Source organism: Apteryx rowi, unplaced genomic scaffold (genome assembly GCF_003343035.1).
Source record: "Apteryx rowi isolate R43461 unplaced genomic scaffold, aptRow1 scaffold_279, whole genome shotgun sequence".
Classification (NCBI taxonomy): Eukaryota; Metazoa; Chordata; class Aves; order Apterygiformes; family Apterygidae; genus Apteryx; species Apteryx rowi.
In genome coordinates, this window is record NW_020449185.1 from 411,797 (window position 1) to 429,612 (window position 17,816).

Below are 17,816 nucleotides of genomic sequence, written 5' to 3' on the forward strand. Positions count from 1 at the left end.
ATTTGCATTGTTCTTTATCCAGTTGCTCATGTCTATTCTCACTGCAGTAGTATAATAACTTAGTTTTTGTCTGTGGTGATGGGATATGCAGAGTGTTCCAACAAGGCAAGGCATGAAGGAGTGAAGAAGAATGACTAATGCTACTATGCTAGTGTTCTGTCCAAAATTTCCCATCATTTAACTGCAGTATGTGATACACTTTTCACCTGTAGTTTTAGATAGCTGCTTCTTCACTACCAGTCTTACTCGGTTGCTGCTGGGTGCTGCTGAGAGCCACTGTACTCCATAGTCAAGGTATCAGAAAGGAGCAGGAGAGGCTGACAGGCCTGGGAAGGTAGAATGTTTCAGGAGCCGGCAAAGTGACTCCAGAGTAGGTATTGCTCACACTTTGGGACCATTTTATGAAAGGTGCTGTCTAAATGTTAGGTTTGGCTCAGAATGAAAAATCTAACCTTTCTGCATTCCTGTCTGGTAGAAATGATGAGATAGTGATGCCAGAAGAACAGACGGGCCTGGTGAAGGAAAACTATATCTGGAATGTCTTGCTACATCGTGGTGCCACTGATGAGGGAATATTTCTCCATGTGCCTCCTGGAAGCTATGACCATGATCTCTTCACCATGACATGGGGGCCAACCATTGCAGCCCTTTCTTATGTTTTTGACAAGAGCTTAGAAGAAACAATCATCCAGAAGGCTATCTCTGGTTTCAGGTAACTCTCTCACATTGATGAGGCCCAGAAAGATTTCAGTCTGGCTGGTGTATCATGCCTGCCTGCTAGAGAGATCACAGTGAATATCAACCATTACTTTTCCTACAGTTGAAGGGCATTTTCTTGTGACCTACAGTCCTCTGGTTTTGTTCTAGTATTTCTAGTGATTCATTTCATGTAGGCCTCTCTTGGTGGCACTCACTTTTTGGCTTGACTGCTACATTGTAGTAAATAAAAGTGCTCAGGGTATATATTTTTAAACTCCAACCTGGTCACATTTAAAAGACTTGCTGACATAGCTATGCTGCTTAGAAGTGCGGGGGAGGAAAAATCACTCTTAACTGGCACAGTGATGCTGGCAGAATTCCTGTATATCAGCAAAATCTCTCTTGAGTGGGGCCATAGGTGTGGCTGAATGGGATGAGGACATTTTTTTGGACGATCAGTATTCAGAAATCTTGCTATCTATTAGAAACCTCATTGGAATGATATTTGGTCGTGCTTGAATTCAGGCCAAAACATGCCTTTAAGCATAGTTTTAAAGCCCTGTTAATATACTACAGTAGCCAGGATCTCTTGGAAACTAGAATTTCTACACTACTGCCAATCTTAGAAACTCTCCTTTATGTCAAGACATGAAATTAGGGATATTAACTCAGCTGCAGGAAGCCTGTCTGTTTGGACTTTCTTGTTGAAAGTGTTCCCTGAATCAGCACAGACAAATATTAAGGTTCCAGGATCTCAGTGGATCTGATGATGGGGATTTTGACTGCCTGAGGGAGACTGCTGTGCATGAACATTCATTATAAGTGGGTGGAGAGGAAGGTCTGAAACCTAAGTGAAGAGGCTATCTGACTTGCTGTTCTGCAGAGAGAAGTGCCTGTGCTGTATTGTTACGTTGTTTCTCATTTTCTTCTTCCCCCAGGAAATGTGCAATGATTTCTGCTCACTATGGCCTGAGTGATGTGTTTGACAATCTCATAATTTCTCTCTGCAAGTTTACAGCCCTCAGCAGCGAGGTAAGATTGCATGGCGAGGAAAGAAGCATGGCTCCTAGTGTGTTGGAGCTCTCTTCTTCTCTGTTACGCAGTGGTATTTATTTGTTTAGTTATCACAGTATCTGTAGATATCTATTCCCCCCGCCCAGAGTTTTCTGGGGGAGGTGAAGAAGCAGGTAGTAAAGTAGGGCTTCCATAATACAGATTTAAATACACAAATTTCCTTCTACTTATTGCACAGGTGCCAGTTTGTGCAGAGCAGAATACCATGATGCAGAAGTGTGTATTCTACCTACTTGGTCTCAGGAAACTTAAATCTTACTGTGATCAAGATAGTGATCATCCGTGATCCCAAGCAAGTTTATGCATTTCAGCTATTAGATATTTAATTATAGGGCTTGTACAATGTCAAGAGGARCTGTTTTGTGACCTAATCTTCCAAAGTGTAGAGGCTATGCATCTACCCAGCATAAAGGGATTGGAAAAAAACAAATGCTCTGGATTGTCACTTGTCCAGAGTCTGGTAATAAGAACAGCAGAGGTGGCCCAACTTTTACCAAGCACTAAAGACTATTTCTGTGAATTGTATTGTGAGAATGAATTCATCATATGGTAATTGATGTAAGCTTTTTTTTCTCAAATCTCTTTGTGGTGCAGTATCAGCTTGTTTTCTCCAAAGCGTTTGATAGATAGTGGCAGATCATGCTGTGTGCTAGGAAGAAAAAAGCAACTCCTTTCAAAGGTCGGAACTTGCAAAGAAGTCCACAGCATTGTTTTGAGAAACTACACAAGACCCATAGTGATCAGAATAGTGTGCAAACACACAAAAAGGGAAACAAGATCATTCAAGACTTAAAGCAGGGGAGTAAAAAGATCAGGACAAGTGATTTTTGAAATCCCTTAAAAGGGTAGAAGGAGGAGAGAAATGATCCTGTGAATTAATCCAGTTAACAGAATTAGGCTACTCTGAAACCATAAGTTCTTTCTATAGGGAAACTGAACTGTCTGGACTGGAGGTTTTATGTCACTTGCATCCTGGCACTGGTAGCAGTGAAAGARTACCTGTCTGACTATTAAAAGACAAAGAAATCCCAAATGATGGGGTTACTTTAGATTCCCTCTTCCTCTGCAGCTTACAACAGTAAAGATAAAATACTTGATCCTCTCCAGGCATACCAAACCTTGAGACTACCAATAGATAATACAAGCAGAGGAATGTCTGCCGTGAAACAAATGCTTCTTCTGTATAAATCTGTGTCAAACAACTAGACTAAGCCCTCAGAGGCACCAGCTATTACCAGCTGCATCCCATCTAGTTGCGAGACTGGAATATGGAGCAGTCTTAGGTCTGTGTAAATTAAGCAAGTATGTCTCTTGGTGATGATGTAGAATCAGGGACTTCTGGGTATGAACAGTTCTTATCTTTGGATGGATTCCAACCACACCAATTACATTCTGCTGCTGTAAATTCCTGTAAGGCTTGGAGACAGTAGAGGAATCACAGAATCGCAGAATGGTTGAGGTTGGAAGGGACCTCTGGAGATCATCTAGTGCAATCTCCCCTGCTCAAGCAGGGTCACCTAAAGCACATTGCCCAGGACCCTATCCAGACAGCTTTTGAATATCTCCAAGAATACAACTGAACAAATATTTGAGATGCAGTCTGGTGGAAGGGGAGAAGGAGGGGCTGTCCTCAGGGGCTGAGGAAACAAAACAAAGAGCAACTGCTAGAAAGCAAGGAAAGAACATTATAGTGTCGCTAAGCTGCTAGTCCCTTGCCAATTTAGATCATTCTAGTGTTCAGGTGTCCTCTCTGAGTACTGCAGTTGTTATGCATGGCCACTTTGGCTGAAAGCAGAGGAGTGGGAAGGAATATGGAGGGGGTTAACAGGTTTAAGAAGAGCAAGTGTCTTGATTCTTGATTCACAGGTAACATCCAGATTGACTTTACGTATAAGTTGTAGCAAAACCCCTGTGTGTTCTGATACTGGTTGTCGTAGCTTGTTGCCACACTGCAAAACTAGGGATATTGCTATTTGCACAATGAGAGTCTAGTGGTATGTGTGTTCATGTGATTTCCCCATAGCAACAATGGGGAAAAAACACACTGGTTGTCACACTTCTGCCAAGCTTCTGGCCTGGCACTTCTAATGCATTTCACCTCTAGATCAAAGACCCATTTTGATCCTAGCTCTGCCAGTAGTGGGGCTGAAGCAAGAACTAATTTACAAGATAGCTGTTGAATGAAGGAATTACAGGATGGGGCATATCTATTTTCTGGTCTTCAGGTCTGAGATTTGAAGAGAGACTTTTCCAATCCTTCCTATCTTTTATCTTCTCTCTCCTTTTCTTAATGAAGGAATTAGGTATGGTTTTTGTCCACATAAGCAAGAGAATGGCAAAGTCCATCTCTTATCAAAAGGAGCACTGCAATGAGCTTAAGCAACTCTGTAGAAATATGGAGCTTATTATTATGTCTGATACTAGTTCATATGGTTGCTGGGACTTTTTTGTTTTGGGGGAGGTTTTTTGGCAGCATGCATTTGGTTGGTTTAAATATTTTTAGCATGCTTTTTGTATTTTGAATAGCTGTGGTATATTGAACAGGTTTTGGAGGAATTGTGGTCCAGCAATTGCTGGCAGACTGTATGTCAGGATTCATCACTTCTGCTTGGAACCTGGCTGTTAACTAGTGGTGAGAATAGCTTTGTAAGTCACTGATAGTTTTTGCTATGGTTTCCTTCTCCAATGGTAGTGTGGAATAATTGCTGCCTCCCAGAGGAGCTGTGATACTGAAAGTCTTTTGTAGAAGACTTTGATCCTGAAATGAGTTTCCGTAGTACAATAAATTAGTGTTAGCGAGTTTTCAGCAAGCACTTTCAGAATGCTCTGTATCATTGTCATTCTTGGTGAGCTACGTCTAGGTCTCTCAGTGATTCAGCTTGTATCACGTAAGCCACCTTGTCTTCATTTTTCTGCAAAGCATGAACTAAGGAGTTAACTAAGGAGTTATCCACAGTGTTGTACACAGAGTCGTTGTCCTTCCTGTAACCAATTCTGAACAGTCTGCCCTAATTTGTGTTGAAGAAGAAACATCTCTTGCTGACGAACTGCCACCCCTTTTTCTTCCCTGCAGTCTATTGAGAACCTGCCCACTGTTTTTGGAAGTAATCCCAAGGCCCATATTGCAGCGAAGACTGTGTTTCACTTGGCCCATCGCCACGGTGACATTCTGCGAGAGGGCTGGAAAAACATCATGGAGGCCATGCTACAGCTTTTCCGAGCAGAGCTGCTGCCCAAGGCCATGGTGGAGGTAATAACAGCCAGCTCATTGCTAATTGAAGATGGGGATTGGGAAGCTGGCCTTGCAGAGAACCAGTCCAAAGGGGAGGAGTGTTCTCATGCAAAGGCCTGACTTTGGTAGAGTGTGTACAGAGCAAGAGAGCCTGCAAAGGGCTCAGCGCTCGAGTTACATGCAGGCTCCAGCTTCTTTCACAGGGTTCATTTTTTTTCTTGTTTTTATTGGGTTTGAGAAATTCCAGCGTTTGTTTTATTTTAGTAGATTTTGACTGTTGTGCACAAAAGGCATGTGACATAGGTATGAAGTGTTAGAGTACAACACTGGTGTTGCCGAACAGGAGGCACACTTGATTAAAGGGGGGGGGGGGGGGGGTGAGAGAGTGAGTTGGTTGGCAATACATGGGAAGTTGGGTATAGCATTTCAGCATTAAGTGAAATGTTACAGGTGCAACAAAAACAGGTTACAAAGAAGTAGGCAGTTGAACATGTTCTGGTCTGTCTTCAAGGTCGAAGACTTTGTGGATCCCAATGGCAAAATCTCTCTGCAGCGTGAGGAGACACCATCTAACCGGTGAGTGAGGCAGATGGCCCAGGCAGGTGCTTTTTTTTTTTCTTCTTTTTTTTGTCTAATACCAGTGCTGGAGAATAAAATATATGACTTCTTGTGGTCTTGCTGATGCTGGTGTCTTCTAATTGCAGTGGTGAATCTACAGTGCTGAGTTTTGTTAGTTGGCTCACCCTCAGTGGCACAGAACAATCTGGTATGAGAGGGCCATCTACAGAGACGCAGGAGGCAAAGCGAACAGCTCTGGAGTGCATAAAGGTAATGCATAGGCTATAGAAGAATCTGCTTTTGTACATGGTAACAGTGCTGTGTGGATAATATGCTCCAGTCTATGGGCATATGGGGCCTTTCTAAGGGGCAGGGAGCTATCCGTTAAAATCTGTCTAGCACTGATCAAATCTATTGGGGTAATTGGTCCTAACTGAGTGAACTAGTTGGCAGAAGTTTTCCTCCAGGTTAGAGTGTTGAAGCCACACTCTGTGTCTCCCCAGAAACAAGCTGTGTTTCTGGAGGGATCTGTTCATGTCTTCCCCACCCCCAAACATACAGTCCTCTTTTCTATCTTTTGCAGCAATGTGATCCTGAGAAGTTGATCACAGAAAGCAAGTTCCTCCAACTTGAGTCCCTCCAGGAGCTCATGAAGGTGAGAGATATTGGGCAAGGGACAGGACTGGTGATGGGAAAGGTATGCTGTGTGTGGTCATGGATATGTGCCATGTATTTGCCCAGCTCCTCTGTCCTCACAGGAGGTCTTGGGCTTGCTCAATATTTGGAGCCAGTCATTAGTTCAGCTGTTACATGTAACTTCTGTGCAGGAAGCCACAATTGCTTTAGTAGCAGAGGAAAACACTGATTTGTGGAACACGTCCTAATTTAGGGAGATCAGGGTAAGTGTCTGAAAATATTTGTAGCTCTGTGTAGGAGCTTAAGTCGTAAGTTGTACTTTTCACCTTTTCTGGTGTGCCATATGCCTAATGAGGCATTGGAAAAGGCCAGTTTAGATGCAGGAGTTGTGCACAGAAGTATTTGACCCTGTTCTTCTAAGTAGTGTGGTACCTGTCTTCTCTATAATAAAGCTGGACTCACTAGCCTTTGGGCTAGAGAGACTCATCTCCCTGGGGTAGGATGGTTACTTACCTGGTGCTGGTGGTGGCTCTTCAGGCTGGTGTGGAGTTTGACACTCTTCAGGCTGTGGTATGAATCTCTGCCAGCAGCTGACTGGAAGCTTGTTGGTGTGTAGCAGGGAAACCCCTTCCAAAAGCCAATAGTGCAGTGCAACGCTGTCAGTCATGCTGTGTGGGTTGGCAGTGTGCTGCCTAATTTCATAGCACTTCAAAGCCCAAGCACCTTTCCCTCCAGACCCTTGTAGTTTAAATTCACTGGCTTCATCATAGTTTGTCTGAGCCCATGACACTATTAAGACTTTTGCTAAAACAAAGGAAAGATTGGTTTATTAAAGCTTACTGCAGAGGTTCAGAAGAGCAGGTACTGAGTTTCAAAATAAATATTACAAGTGAGTAAACCCCAAACAGTTAAGCCAGAACTTGCTACTTAGCTCACACAAAGACCTTGCTGGCCCACCTGGAGAAGTGTTGACTCAGTTTGCATATGCCATCCCTGCCACCTCAATTTTGAATGAACATTTTGCTGTGACTCCTGTTATGCCTCCCTTACTTCATCTGTGAGCTGATGGCTTGAGGACACTTGCAATATTTGTAGTGCTTCTTAGGTATGTCTCCTTTTCTTTACTTCACATTTTGTTAGCAAGAAGCTGTTGGGCTTTGGAATTCCTCCCCATAAGAGAGACTTCATCATAGTTTAACATCTTAAGTTCATAATGCAGCTTGCATTAATAAAAAGTATAATTTTCCRTATGTTTAGCTTAGCACCTAGTTTCCAATGCATTTTTGATAGATTACACATGACCACCTCAGGCACTGGAGTGCAGTTTTACTCAGACTCACAGCATGCTTTTGGACCTCACTGACACTTTTGGGGGTTTGTGGGTCACAAATGATTCCTGGCTTTTCTAGGCTCTAATCTCTGTGACTCCTGATGAGGAGACATATGATGAAGAGGATGCTGCTTTCTGCTTGGAGATGCTTCTGAGGATTGTGCTGGAGAACAGGTAGGACCTTGAAATACATGCAGACTCCCTATAAATGTCCCTGCTTTACTGCAGCTGTTGCCTAGGTCCAGGGAATGAGTTCCTTATGTGCTTGCTTTGCCAGCTTAAGCAGCATGTGGTTGTAATTTCAGGGCTTAGCAATTCCACTCCAGCATGTGTAAACAGAGAGACTATTCACCCATGAATTATTGCTTGGTACCCTGAGATTTGAAGAACACAAACTAAACTCTAGAGGGAGAATGGGTTCTCCCACCTGGTTGCTTCATGAATAATGAAGTAAATAAGAAGCTTGTGGGCCTTGTTATTTCTGTGTGTCTGCTAGTATATGTCCCTGCTTGAGCTTTTCATTGAAGTGATGAAACACTGGGTTGTCTGTTGTTCTGGGAGAGGTAACTGGATCCTGCTTGTCTCATCTCCTTTCATTCTGCCCTTTCCCTCCTCCTTGTTATGGCTAGGGACCGTGTGACCTGTGTATGGCAGACTGTTCGAGACCACCTCTATCATCTCTGCGTTCATGCAGTGGAGTTCTGCTTCCTGGTGGAGAGGGCAGTGGTGGGGCTGCTGAGACTGGCAATTCGGCTCCTTCGTCGGGAAGAAATCAGTGCACAGGTAAGGGATTTATGAAGGACAGTCACTGGGCTTGTGGCTATGCTTGGCAACCCAGGAAACCAATTGCTGTTGTACAGACCCACATTTAACCTCTCTACTGCAGGTGACAACAGAACAGCAGTTGTAAATAGTATTAAACAAATGAGGGGCACTTTGGCGAATGGAGTGTAAATAATGGGGTCTGTTATTCTTGCTGTCTCCCTCCCTGGCCAGGTTCTCCTCTCATTACGTATCCTGCTCATGATGAAGCCAAATGTGCTTTCCAGAGTTAGCCATGAGGTTGCCTATGGCCTCCATGAACTGTTGAAGACCAATGCTGCCAACATTCACGCTGGGGATGACTGGTACACACTCTTCACCCTCCTGGAGTGTATTGGGTCTGGAGTGAAGCCGCCTGCAGCCCTGCAGGTTACAGCAAGGGCAGATAATGACACAGGTAAGACAGGCCAGCTTTTGCTAGGAAATCTGATGCCCTGCCTGCCAGATAAGCAGCTGCTTCCTCAAGCTTTTCAATTAGCAAAGGGCACTGCAAGAAAACAAAGCTRATATTAAACTACATTAGCAGGATTAAAGACCAGCACCTGCTGTTCACTCGTACCCCATGGTCTGTCCCTGTCTCTACTTTGCCATCTCTTCCTACTCCCTGAGCAGCAGTCCAGGTGCTAGTCCCTGGGGGAGCAGTGGGAGGAAAACTGATATCAGTTGTAGCAGCTGTAGAAGGTCTTTGCTCTGCCCAAAGAGTATTTTCTGGTGGTTGTGGTCTGGTGCCTTGGGTAATATAGCCTTAATCTCTCATCTGGGTGTGTAATGTAAACCCAGCTGTTGTTTCTGTCATGCTTGCTTCTCTTGTGAGACTGACTCCTTTCTATCCCCCTTTTAAGGATCTTACTCAGGGAGCTGTTTTTTAAACTTTTCTTTTCAAATCCATTTGTATTTAGAGTGCCTGAGCCATTCTCCCAAGATTAACCCACTATTTCCCACTTCTCTTGACTGTGTTAGGAGACTGTCCTTTCAGCAAACTCTGTTTGTGTTCCCCTTCAGCCAGCTGGCAGTGTATTTGAGGTTGACAGCTTCAGACTTCTAAAGAAAACACCACAAACTTTTCTAGAGGATTTCATTTTTCTCTGCTTTTCTAGAYCTAGCTTGCTAGGTCCTGGTACTTTGTGCTAACTAGCTTGGGGAAACCTGATCTTGCAAAGCTAGGAAGGTCAAACCCATATGGCCTTTGCCTTCTGGGGCTAATGCTGGGCTGTTCTCCCAGGTCTTTTTTACTGCTTTTATCTTTGCTGCTTGAGCAAACTATTTGACTGTGGCACCTTGCAGAATCAGAACATTATTTTTCATTAACTCTTTCAGAAAATGTTTAATGTGCTGTGCTCACAATTTTCTTCTCATGAGTTTCTAGATATTGTTGAATCATGGAGAGAATAAATTTGTTGCTTCTAAATCAAATTATATTAGTGGCTTAAATTTGGCCCTTGAAGGGATTTCTCTGCTTGGGATATGTGAAATTTAGGGTTACCCTAAAGTTCAGGGAAGGGAGATCTGACAGATGTGGAACATGCTAATGTTGATTGCTGTCCATGAGCAAGACTTTACCAGTATTGGTGTGGAGTGGCCTGAGTGACCTCAGAGGCCCCATCTAGCTCATGTCATTCTGTGTTGCACTTTTGGAGTTGCTCTGGTTCAACCTAGGACCTCCAGTAGTTCTTAAAGTGTGTAGTGCATCTGATTCTTCCACCAGTGTCAAAACATTGGACTTTCTGCTATTTAAAATCTACAGTCAGGGACAAGTGACATGGCAGAGGATGGTATGCCCCTTCCCCCTAAAGGGGAAAGCCAAACATACCTAATGGGAAGAAACAGKGCCAAAGGTCTATTTCTTGCCATTTTCTATGCATGCTGCTGTGATAGTTATCCTTCCTCTCCCAGTAGGAGAGGTCTGGCCCAGTTTCTTCCAGCACCCACTGGTAGTTCTGAGCTGACTCTGCTCTGACTAATCTAGATTGGTTCTCCATTAATCCCACAGCTCCTCACTGGAGTTCTTGATTTGGCTTTGGTCTTAAACCCATGCCTTGTGTCTTGAAGGTGCTCAGTCGGACAGTGAGGTCTCCTCCTCCTACCACCCAAGTGATATGAGCCTGGACCGTGGCTACACCTCTGATTCAGAGGTTTACACAGACCATGGGAAGCAAGGCAAGATGCATCGCTCAGTGACAGATGTGGATATGATGAACAGTGGCTGGCTAGTGGTGAGTAATGGATGGGCCTCTGGTGCCTGAAATAGACTACTCCTAGTGTGGGTGTGGGAAGAGGATGTGGTAGGGAAAGAAAAAATAAGACAGTAAAAAAGAGCACTGAGATGAGTTGACAATGTAAAGAGAGGATGGGGAAGAGATGCAGGTAGAGAGTGGAAGGCTAGGAGGCAAGCGTGGAAGAAAAAGAAATGAGTCCTGCTAAAGCAGTATCACCCGTTGGTTTCAGAAGAAAGGCATTCCAGCATGTGCATGATGTGCTGCTTGTTACACTTTCCTCTCCTGTTACCTTCTTGCTGTGCCTTGCAGGTGGGGAAGGATGACATTGACACCTCCAGACCCAGTGCTGGGCTCAACAGGCTGGGGCCGTCTCCTCTCGTCAATCAGTACAGCCTGACTGTGGGGCTGGACTTGGGCCCTCATGATACAAAGTCTCTCATGAAGTGCGTGGAGTCCCTGTCCTTCATCGTGCGAGATGCTGCCCATGTGACACCTGAGAACTTCGAACTCTGTGTCAAAACCATCCGCATCTTTGTGGAGGCGAGCTTGAATGGGGGTGAGGTGGCCCTTGGTTTCACAACTAAGATTAGGCTTGGTGTGGGCCAAGCAGCAAGCAGGGGTGTGTGAAGTACACTGCCAGGGAATGAGTCCTCCATCTCCAGAAAATGGTTTCCTGTGAGAATAATTTTCTGGCTCCTGCTAGCAGGAGGGACCTTATTCCTATCCCTGTCTCTGGACTGGAGGGGAGGCCTGCGGTTGACATGGAAGTAGCAGTATCAGCAGGGATCATGATTTCCTGTTTTTGCTGAAGACTGGTCCTGAGTACAGGACACCTGGGTACATCTTCAAGTGAGGAGCTGTCACTTTACAGGACAAGGCCCTCCATTGGGGGTATCAGAAGGTGACTGTTATGTGGACTGAAAGGCAGAAAATTTTGTGGTGGGGCATGTACGTGATATGCTGCTGCCTTTCACTTTCTAGGTTACAAGTCCCAGGAGAAGAGGGGGAAGAGCCACAGGTATGACAGTAAATCCAACCGGTTAAAAAAAAAGCCAAAGGAGAGCTCCATGCGGCGATCGCGGGCCTCGAGCCAGCACCAGGCCCATGCACACAGTGATGAGGACGAGGATGAGAGCATCCCTGCCAGCTACCACACTGTGTCTTTACAGGTTAGTCAGGACGTAAGTATAGCAAGGATTTCCTCCTCTCCTTTCCCRTACTTGGGGCCTGGCTAGGGAGTCATTGGGATTCTCCATGGTGGGAGGGGAGGCTGCATCCTGGGTTAGTGGCTGCTGGGTGGCAAAGGGTGGGTCTGGTGACAGTGTCTCCTTCTGGGAGCAAGAGAGGAAGAGTATGATTTGGACAGGAGGAAGCAGAAGAGCAGTGGAGGGAGGAGTCCTCTGACAAAGCCAGGAGGGTGGGTGTCTGGAACTGTAAGTCACTGCAGAAGGTGAGATTAGTGTGGGACAAGAGCATTTGGAGGCATGAGGTTTATGTGGGATTAGTGGGGAGTCTGATGGGGCATATGAGTTTGTGGAGAGGGGAGTGCCCTGTGGGCTGGGACACAGGGATTTCAAGTACAGAGRATTGGGATGATGGCATCACTTCCCTCTAGTTGGGTCTTCTCGAGGTTGTGGGCACAGGCTTGCTGAGTGTCAGGCTGTTGGGCCTCAGTTCAGTAATAAAGTTACTAGAATGCTGCTGTTCATCTGCACAGAACTATATTGAGAGAGCTTTGCCTGTGCTTCATGCTTTAATTAAAAAGGAAAAAATAATAATAATAAAGGAAGGCAGGGAAGGTTGTCCCTGGATAGCATAGCTGAATCGCTGGTTTCCTCCCTCAGCCTGGGAGAATCGATGGTCTGTGCAAGGAATGGCTCCATTCTTTTTCACTCAGCAGCCCTGTGATGCTGTTTCTTGAAGATGGGGTTGACACAGATTTCACTGGAGGTGCCTGGCACTTGTCCACTTAGGGAGCACACAGACAGCAAGACCTGACAGCGTCCCTATAGCTATGCATGGATATGAGAAAAGCATGGCTGAATTGCTGGGAACCTTCTAGCCTTCGTTTGGGGGAGAGCAGAGACCAGGTTTGCTTCAAGAGCTCAAGTTCTGTGTGTTGCTTAATGTGATGCTTGACTTGCAGCTCCTGGACCTCATGCACACCTTGCACACTCGGGCAGCCACCATCTACAGCTCCTGGGCAGAGGAGCAACGCCATCTAGAGCCTGCAGGGAGGAAAATTGAAGCAGATTCTCGAACTCTGTGGTCCAACTGCTGGTGTCCTTTGCTACAGGGTAAAGCCACCCCTTGTGATGAGAGTGAGAAGAGAGACTTCAGGATAAGGGTAGAACTGAGGACAGTTGAGGGGCCAAAGACTAACTGCAGAAAGCAGAAGGAGGTTGTTTTTAGGGTCTGCTGTAATTGAAAAAGGACTTGGGTCTGATCCAGAAAGGTGTATTTATCATGAGTTAGCTACCAGTTTACTCCTGGACCTGACAGCAGATTCCCAATCTGTGGCCTTAACAAGTATAATTCTTTTTTTTCCCACAGAGAGTGTTTGGTCTTCATTAGCCTCTTCACCCTAGGCTGGGAGCATTGTTGTGGTGGTGATGGTTGTTGTTGTTGTAATACCGGGTGACACGTTCCTGGGGGAGTGGGAATGTGCACCTTCCTTGTGGGCTCTGCCCTGAATCCCTCTCTTGCAGGTATTGCCTGGCTGTGCTGTGATGCCCGACGCCAAGTGCGGATGCAGGCTCTCACTTACTTGCAGCGAGCCCTCCTGGTGCATGACCTGCAGGCACTGGATGCCCTAGAGTGGGAGTCCTGCTTCAACAAGGTAACCTCCTTGCTGGGCTGGGCATGTGGGCAGGACAGCAGTGTCCTGAAGAGCAATGCTGTATGCAGGAGTGGCAGAATGGTGTCCTAATGCAGCACTGCCTTCTTGGGCAGCTTTCTGTTCACTACAAGGGACAAGGCTTTCCCAATTCTGTTCCCATGAAAAGCTCCTCTCTGGTTAGGCTTCTGACAGAGCCTCTTGGGGGATTGAAATGAATCCACTTATTTCRACTTCACACTGCTGCTCCCGTCTCTGTCTAGAAACAAGTTCCAAAAGCCAGCTCCTTCCTGTAATGTTGCCTCTGTAAATAACATTCCCGTGAAATATCAATGTCAATGATCCAACAGGTGCTGTTCCCTCTGCTAACCAAGCTCCTTGAGAATATCAGCCCAGCTGATGTTGGAGGGATGGAAGAGACGAGGATGAGAGCTTCAACGCTGCTTTCCAAGGTGAGCATGCTCCTGTTGCCTGAAAGCTCGGAGGAGACCATGTGCCTCAAGACAACCAAACTGTGTTTGCTCTATTAGCTTCTTGGCAGCTCTGATTTGTGTAGGTGTCAGTTTGCTAGTCTGATTGCCCTCAGTGCTGGACTTCACCACCTTCTGCTGCCAGGACATGCCTTCTTTCCAGAACTGTCTCCCTGATCCTGGCTCTCAGAAATGTCAGGAAGGAATTTGTGGCTTTTGAAGGATGGAAATGATTATTTCACCCAGCATTAGTTGAAGATAGTTGGTTCTAGTGGTGAAATGAGGCAAGTCAGAAGCCCATAGTATAGCCCTAAGCCAGTGGGTCTTAAAGGGTTGGAAGAAGTGGTGATGCAGCCCTGAGTGGTCTCATGCAAAGGAGACAAGATCCACTCCTGCATGTGTGGCTCAGAGGAGATGGCAGCATTTGCCATCTCCAGCTGGGCCTGTGCATGCTTCTAGCTTGCCACAAGGAAGGTGAATTCTAGATTTGCAAGACTGGCTGTTGAGTTATGAGCAGCAGCCCTGGTGCTACTTGTTGACAGTACTTGTGCTCTTTTCTAGGTGTTCTTGCAGCATCTCTCCCCACTGCTCTCATTGACCACCTTTGCTGCCCTGTGGCTGACAATTCTGGACTTTATGGACAAATACATGCACGCTGGCTCCAGTGACTTACTGGTAAGGTGCTGAAAGTGATGCTGCAGTGCTTTTAACAACCGTTCTCGGGGTATGGGGTTTGTTTGTTTGTTTGTTTGTTTGTTTTACTCCTTCCCTTCCAAAACCCCCTTGTTCCATGGTCTGTCCCTTTTGGCTTGTTTCCGAGATCACTTACCTGTTTTGAGCACTTATTCGTTGCTATATGTCCCCTCTCTGTGTCCTGAGGAGTGTCTCTGATTACAGCTGGAGGCCATCCCAGAGTCTCTGAAGAATATGCTGCTTGTAATGGATACAGCTGGGATATTCCACAGTGCTGACTCACGGACAGGATACTCAGATCTTTGGGAAATCACCTGGGAGCGGATTGACTGCTTCTTACCTAGGCTGCGGGATGAGCTCTTCAAACAGACAGTTATCCAGGGTACGGAGGGGTGAGGAACCCCAAGAACCAGGTTTTGGGCCCAGTACTTGTACTTCCTCCACCACCCAGCTGCAGTAGTACCTGAATGTTGGTGAGATGACAGGTGCAGGAGGCCCTGAGAGCTTGGTGTGAAAAGGGCAAACTGAGGGTGGAGAAAAGGGGTGAGCAAACTGCTGCATGGGCTAACTACTTGTTTCATTTGTCTAGATACTGTCCCCAACGTACCAGTGGAGCAGAAATCAGTAGTGTCTGCCTTGCCCCCTTCTCCTGCAGGGGATCTGAGACCAACCACCCACATGGCACCTTTGGAGAAGTGTGAGCTGGGTACCAGTGGTGAGTCCCATTTTCTTCTTTCTGGAAGTATGATCCTAGCAGGGTGGTGTGGAACTGCTTTTCCTTGGTTTAGCATGATCTACAGTGACCAGGTCTGTTGTGTTGTGGAACTGTTCTGCTTGCAAATGGACAGGTTTTGGCTTTCTCGCTGAAGTTATTTGGGTGGGCAGAGGCTGGAGCAGAATGCCTGATCGGCACCTGCTTCTTGAGGCCTCATATGAAGGTATGTGGAAGGGGAGAAACTGAGTAAGGCCCCTGAGCTGGTCTTTAGCCCCGTTTAACTTTAGAGCAGAAAGGTGACTTTGTCAAGGCCTGTGTAAGGATCTGTTTTGTCTCCGTATTTTTCCAGAGTCTGAGAGAGCCACTGCACCCAGTTCACCCACCATCAGCACCCCTGCCTCTCCTTCTTTCTCGGCATCAGCTCCAACGAAGACAAGTCCCGTTACAGACATACCTCCTACGACAGCACAGCCACCGCTCATCCTGCAGCCTCTTGCCTCTCCCCTGCAGGTTGGGGTGCCACCTATGTCTCTGCCAATCATTCTCAACCCAGCACTAATAGAGGCCACCTCTCCTGTTCCACTCTTAGCTACTCCACGGCCCACTGACCCCATGACAACCTCTGAAGTCAATTAGTTTGAGGGTGTCTGAGAACTGTCTGTTAAGGAAGCTCTGTGGGTGGAGGATGCTGGCCAAATGTTCTCAAGTAGCGGGCATGTTTGTTTTAGAAGATGATGCTAACCTGAGCAAAAGGGCAGTTGCTGCAGTCCCCTCGGAGCGTATCAGGTTCTGCTCCCTTCTTGTGGCAATTGCCCAGAAATCCCTGGCTGCTGCCTTCTCAGAGGGTTGCCCAGTTCCACTTATCAGTCTCCTCCTTGCCTTCACAATCTCAGGGGCCAGGCAGTACCCACATTCAGCAGCCTGGGACCAAGCCACCACCACTTCATCTGGTGAAGAGAGGAAACTCTTTGATGTAACACCAGAGATGGGCTACAGTAGACTGCCTCTCTGATTATACAGTCCAGTTCCTAGACAATTCCCAAGCTTTCCTGCCCATGCTTCTGATTGCACAGCTTTGTTTGAGCTCTAGGCATGCCTAGGTTCAGCAGGGTGAGAATTTTGCCTAGAAATGTGGATCATAGTCCAGCTCCCAACTTGCTGTGTAGGACTTCTTGTCCGCTGTAGCTATATGCTTTCCTTCTGGGATATGCATCACAGCAATCTAGTAGCGAGATAGGGAGTAGGGAGCAGGGAAGCCTCGCAGGGGCAGCACTGTCCTCCTCCCTTCTCCTGTGAACATAGTCAGGCTTTCTGGGTGGAGGGATCAAATTCAGACAGCTCTGCCTTGTTAAGCAGATGAGAAGGAAATGCAGAGACCCTGAGAGCAGAGCCCTATGGCCATCTCTCAAGCAGTGCTTGGGAGCTACTTCCCCTGTGGTGCACAACAGTGCCGTGTTGTTCAACACATGCTACATTGGCCCCTTAGTGTCCAGCCCCAGGGCTGTGTCTTCAATTCTCAGGAGACCGTATATTCCTCTTTAGCTTGGGAAGGCGCTGGGATCTGTGGCACTGGCTGATAGATGCCTGGCAAGCTCTGCTGTGCTGAGGAACAGCCTTTCTCTTGGGAGCTCATGCAGGACTAGTACCCTTCTGCATCTTCTAGTTGTTGGGAGCCACCTCCTTCTCTACCTAGAACGCTCCTGCAGCCTGGAGCCGAAGCCCTGATAGTCTTTCCTTTGCTTCTCCCTTGCCGCAAGGATGTCCTTCTCTTCTACCGCCTCATGCCCAGAGCAGAGCTGGCTGCCTGGCAAGCACTGCATTTCAGTTCCTCCTCCTCTCTGAATTAGTTGGCTAAATCCTCAGTAATACCAATCTCAGAAATCCCACTGGTGACTGGGAGGGGCATGGGCATGACTTCAACCCAGTGTGTACTGTGCTGAGAAGAACCTAAGGTTGGGGTTGGAGTAGAGCCAGTGTACATAGAGTAAATGGCTACAAATCCAATGGACTTTTTACAGTGTAATAAATACATCCTGTAAATGAACACTCCAGTGTTGTGCACATTTTCTGTTGTTCTGCAGCTCAGAGCTTTAGGAAGAGTGGAGAGTTTAACTGCCAAGGTGCTGTGCCCTTCTACCAACCCCCTGGCTCAATACACCAGGATACTCCAGCAGTGTGCTCTGACTGTGGGGGAGCACGGAGGGACTTGCCCTAACAAATAGTCAGCTCATCCTCTGGGCTGCAGTGGAAGCTGGCCATCAAGAGGCTAAACAGAAACGGTTCCCATCATGGGCAAAGTGGAGCTGTAACATAATTAGATTGCCCTATTTTTGGCAAGAATTTAGTGTCAGCTGTAAAGTTTCTGGTGTTATGCTGGTGTGTACTCATACTCAGCCAAGACTGAGGGCAGAAACCAGCACTGAAGAGTAGATGATGCCCTGTGGCATTTGAGCATGCAGTGCTTGGGCAGGCAGAGTGCACATGCCCCCTGCAGACCTCAGTGCCAACCTGGCTGACTTCAGAAAAAGGAGTGTT

At 46.6% G+C, this 17,816-nt stretch overlaps 1 protein-coding gene across 6 annotated transcripts in view; it reads left to right on the plus strand.

The window, feature by feature from the left end:
• GBF1 (golgi brefeldin A resistant guanine nucleotide exchange factor 1) overlaps positions 1–17,332 on the plus strand; it is a 115,736-nt gene extending 98,404 nt beyond the window's left edge. For 5 of the 6 annotated variants that reach the window (XM_026068713.1, XM_026068715.1, XM_026068716.1 and 2 more), the window contains 19 exons: positions 476–712; positions 1,638–1,731; positions 4,847–5,023; positions 5,517–5,581; positions 5,710–5,833; positions 6,147–6,218; positions 7,609–7,703; positions 8,159–8,312; positions 8,526–8,748; positions 10,401–10,564; positions 10,877–11,123; positions 11,549–11,748; positions 12,714–12,864; positions 13,276–13,406; positions 13,754–13,855; positions 14,435–14,548; positions 14,771–14,948; positions 15,156–15,281; positions 15,631–17,332. In XM_026068713.1, coding sequence (XP_025924498.1) covers positions 476–712; positions 1,638–1,731; positions 4,847–5,023; positions 5,517–5,581; positions 5,710–5,833; positions 6,147–6,218; positions 7,609–7,703; positions 8,159–8,312; positions 8,526–8,748; positions 10,401–10,564; positions 10,877–11,123; positions 11,549–11,748; positions 12,714–12,864; positions 13,276–13,406; positions 13,754–13,855; positions 14,435–14,548; positions 14,771–14,948; positions 15,156–15,281; positions 15,631–15,917 — 2,941 coding nt within the window. In that variant the 3' untranslated portion in view covers positions 15,918–17,332. The remainder of the gene's footprint in view (positions 1–475; positions 713–1,637; positions 1,732–4,846; positions 5,024–5,516; positions 5,582–5,709; positions 5,834–6,146; positions 6,219–7,608; positions 7,704–8,158; positions 8,313–8,525; positions 8,749–10,400; positions 10,565–10,876; positions 11,124–11,548; positions 11,749–12,713; positions 12,865–13,275; positions 13,407–13,753; positions 13,856–14,434; positions 14,549–14,770; positions 14,949–15,155; positions 15,282–15,630) is intronic. The other variant, XM_026068714.1, reaches the window with a different exon arrangement.
• The last annotated feature ends 484 nt before the right edge of the window (positions 17,333–17,816 follow it).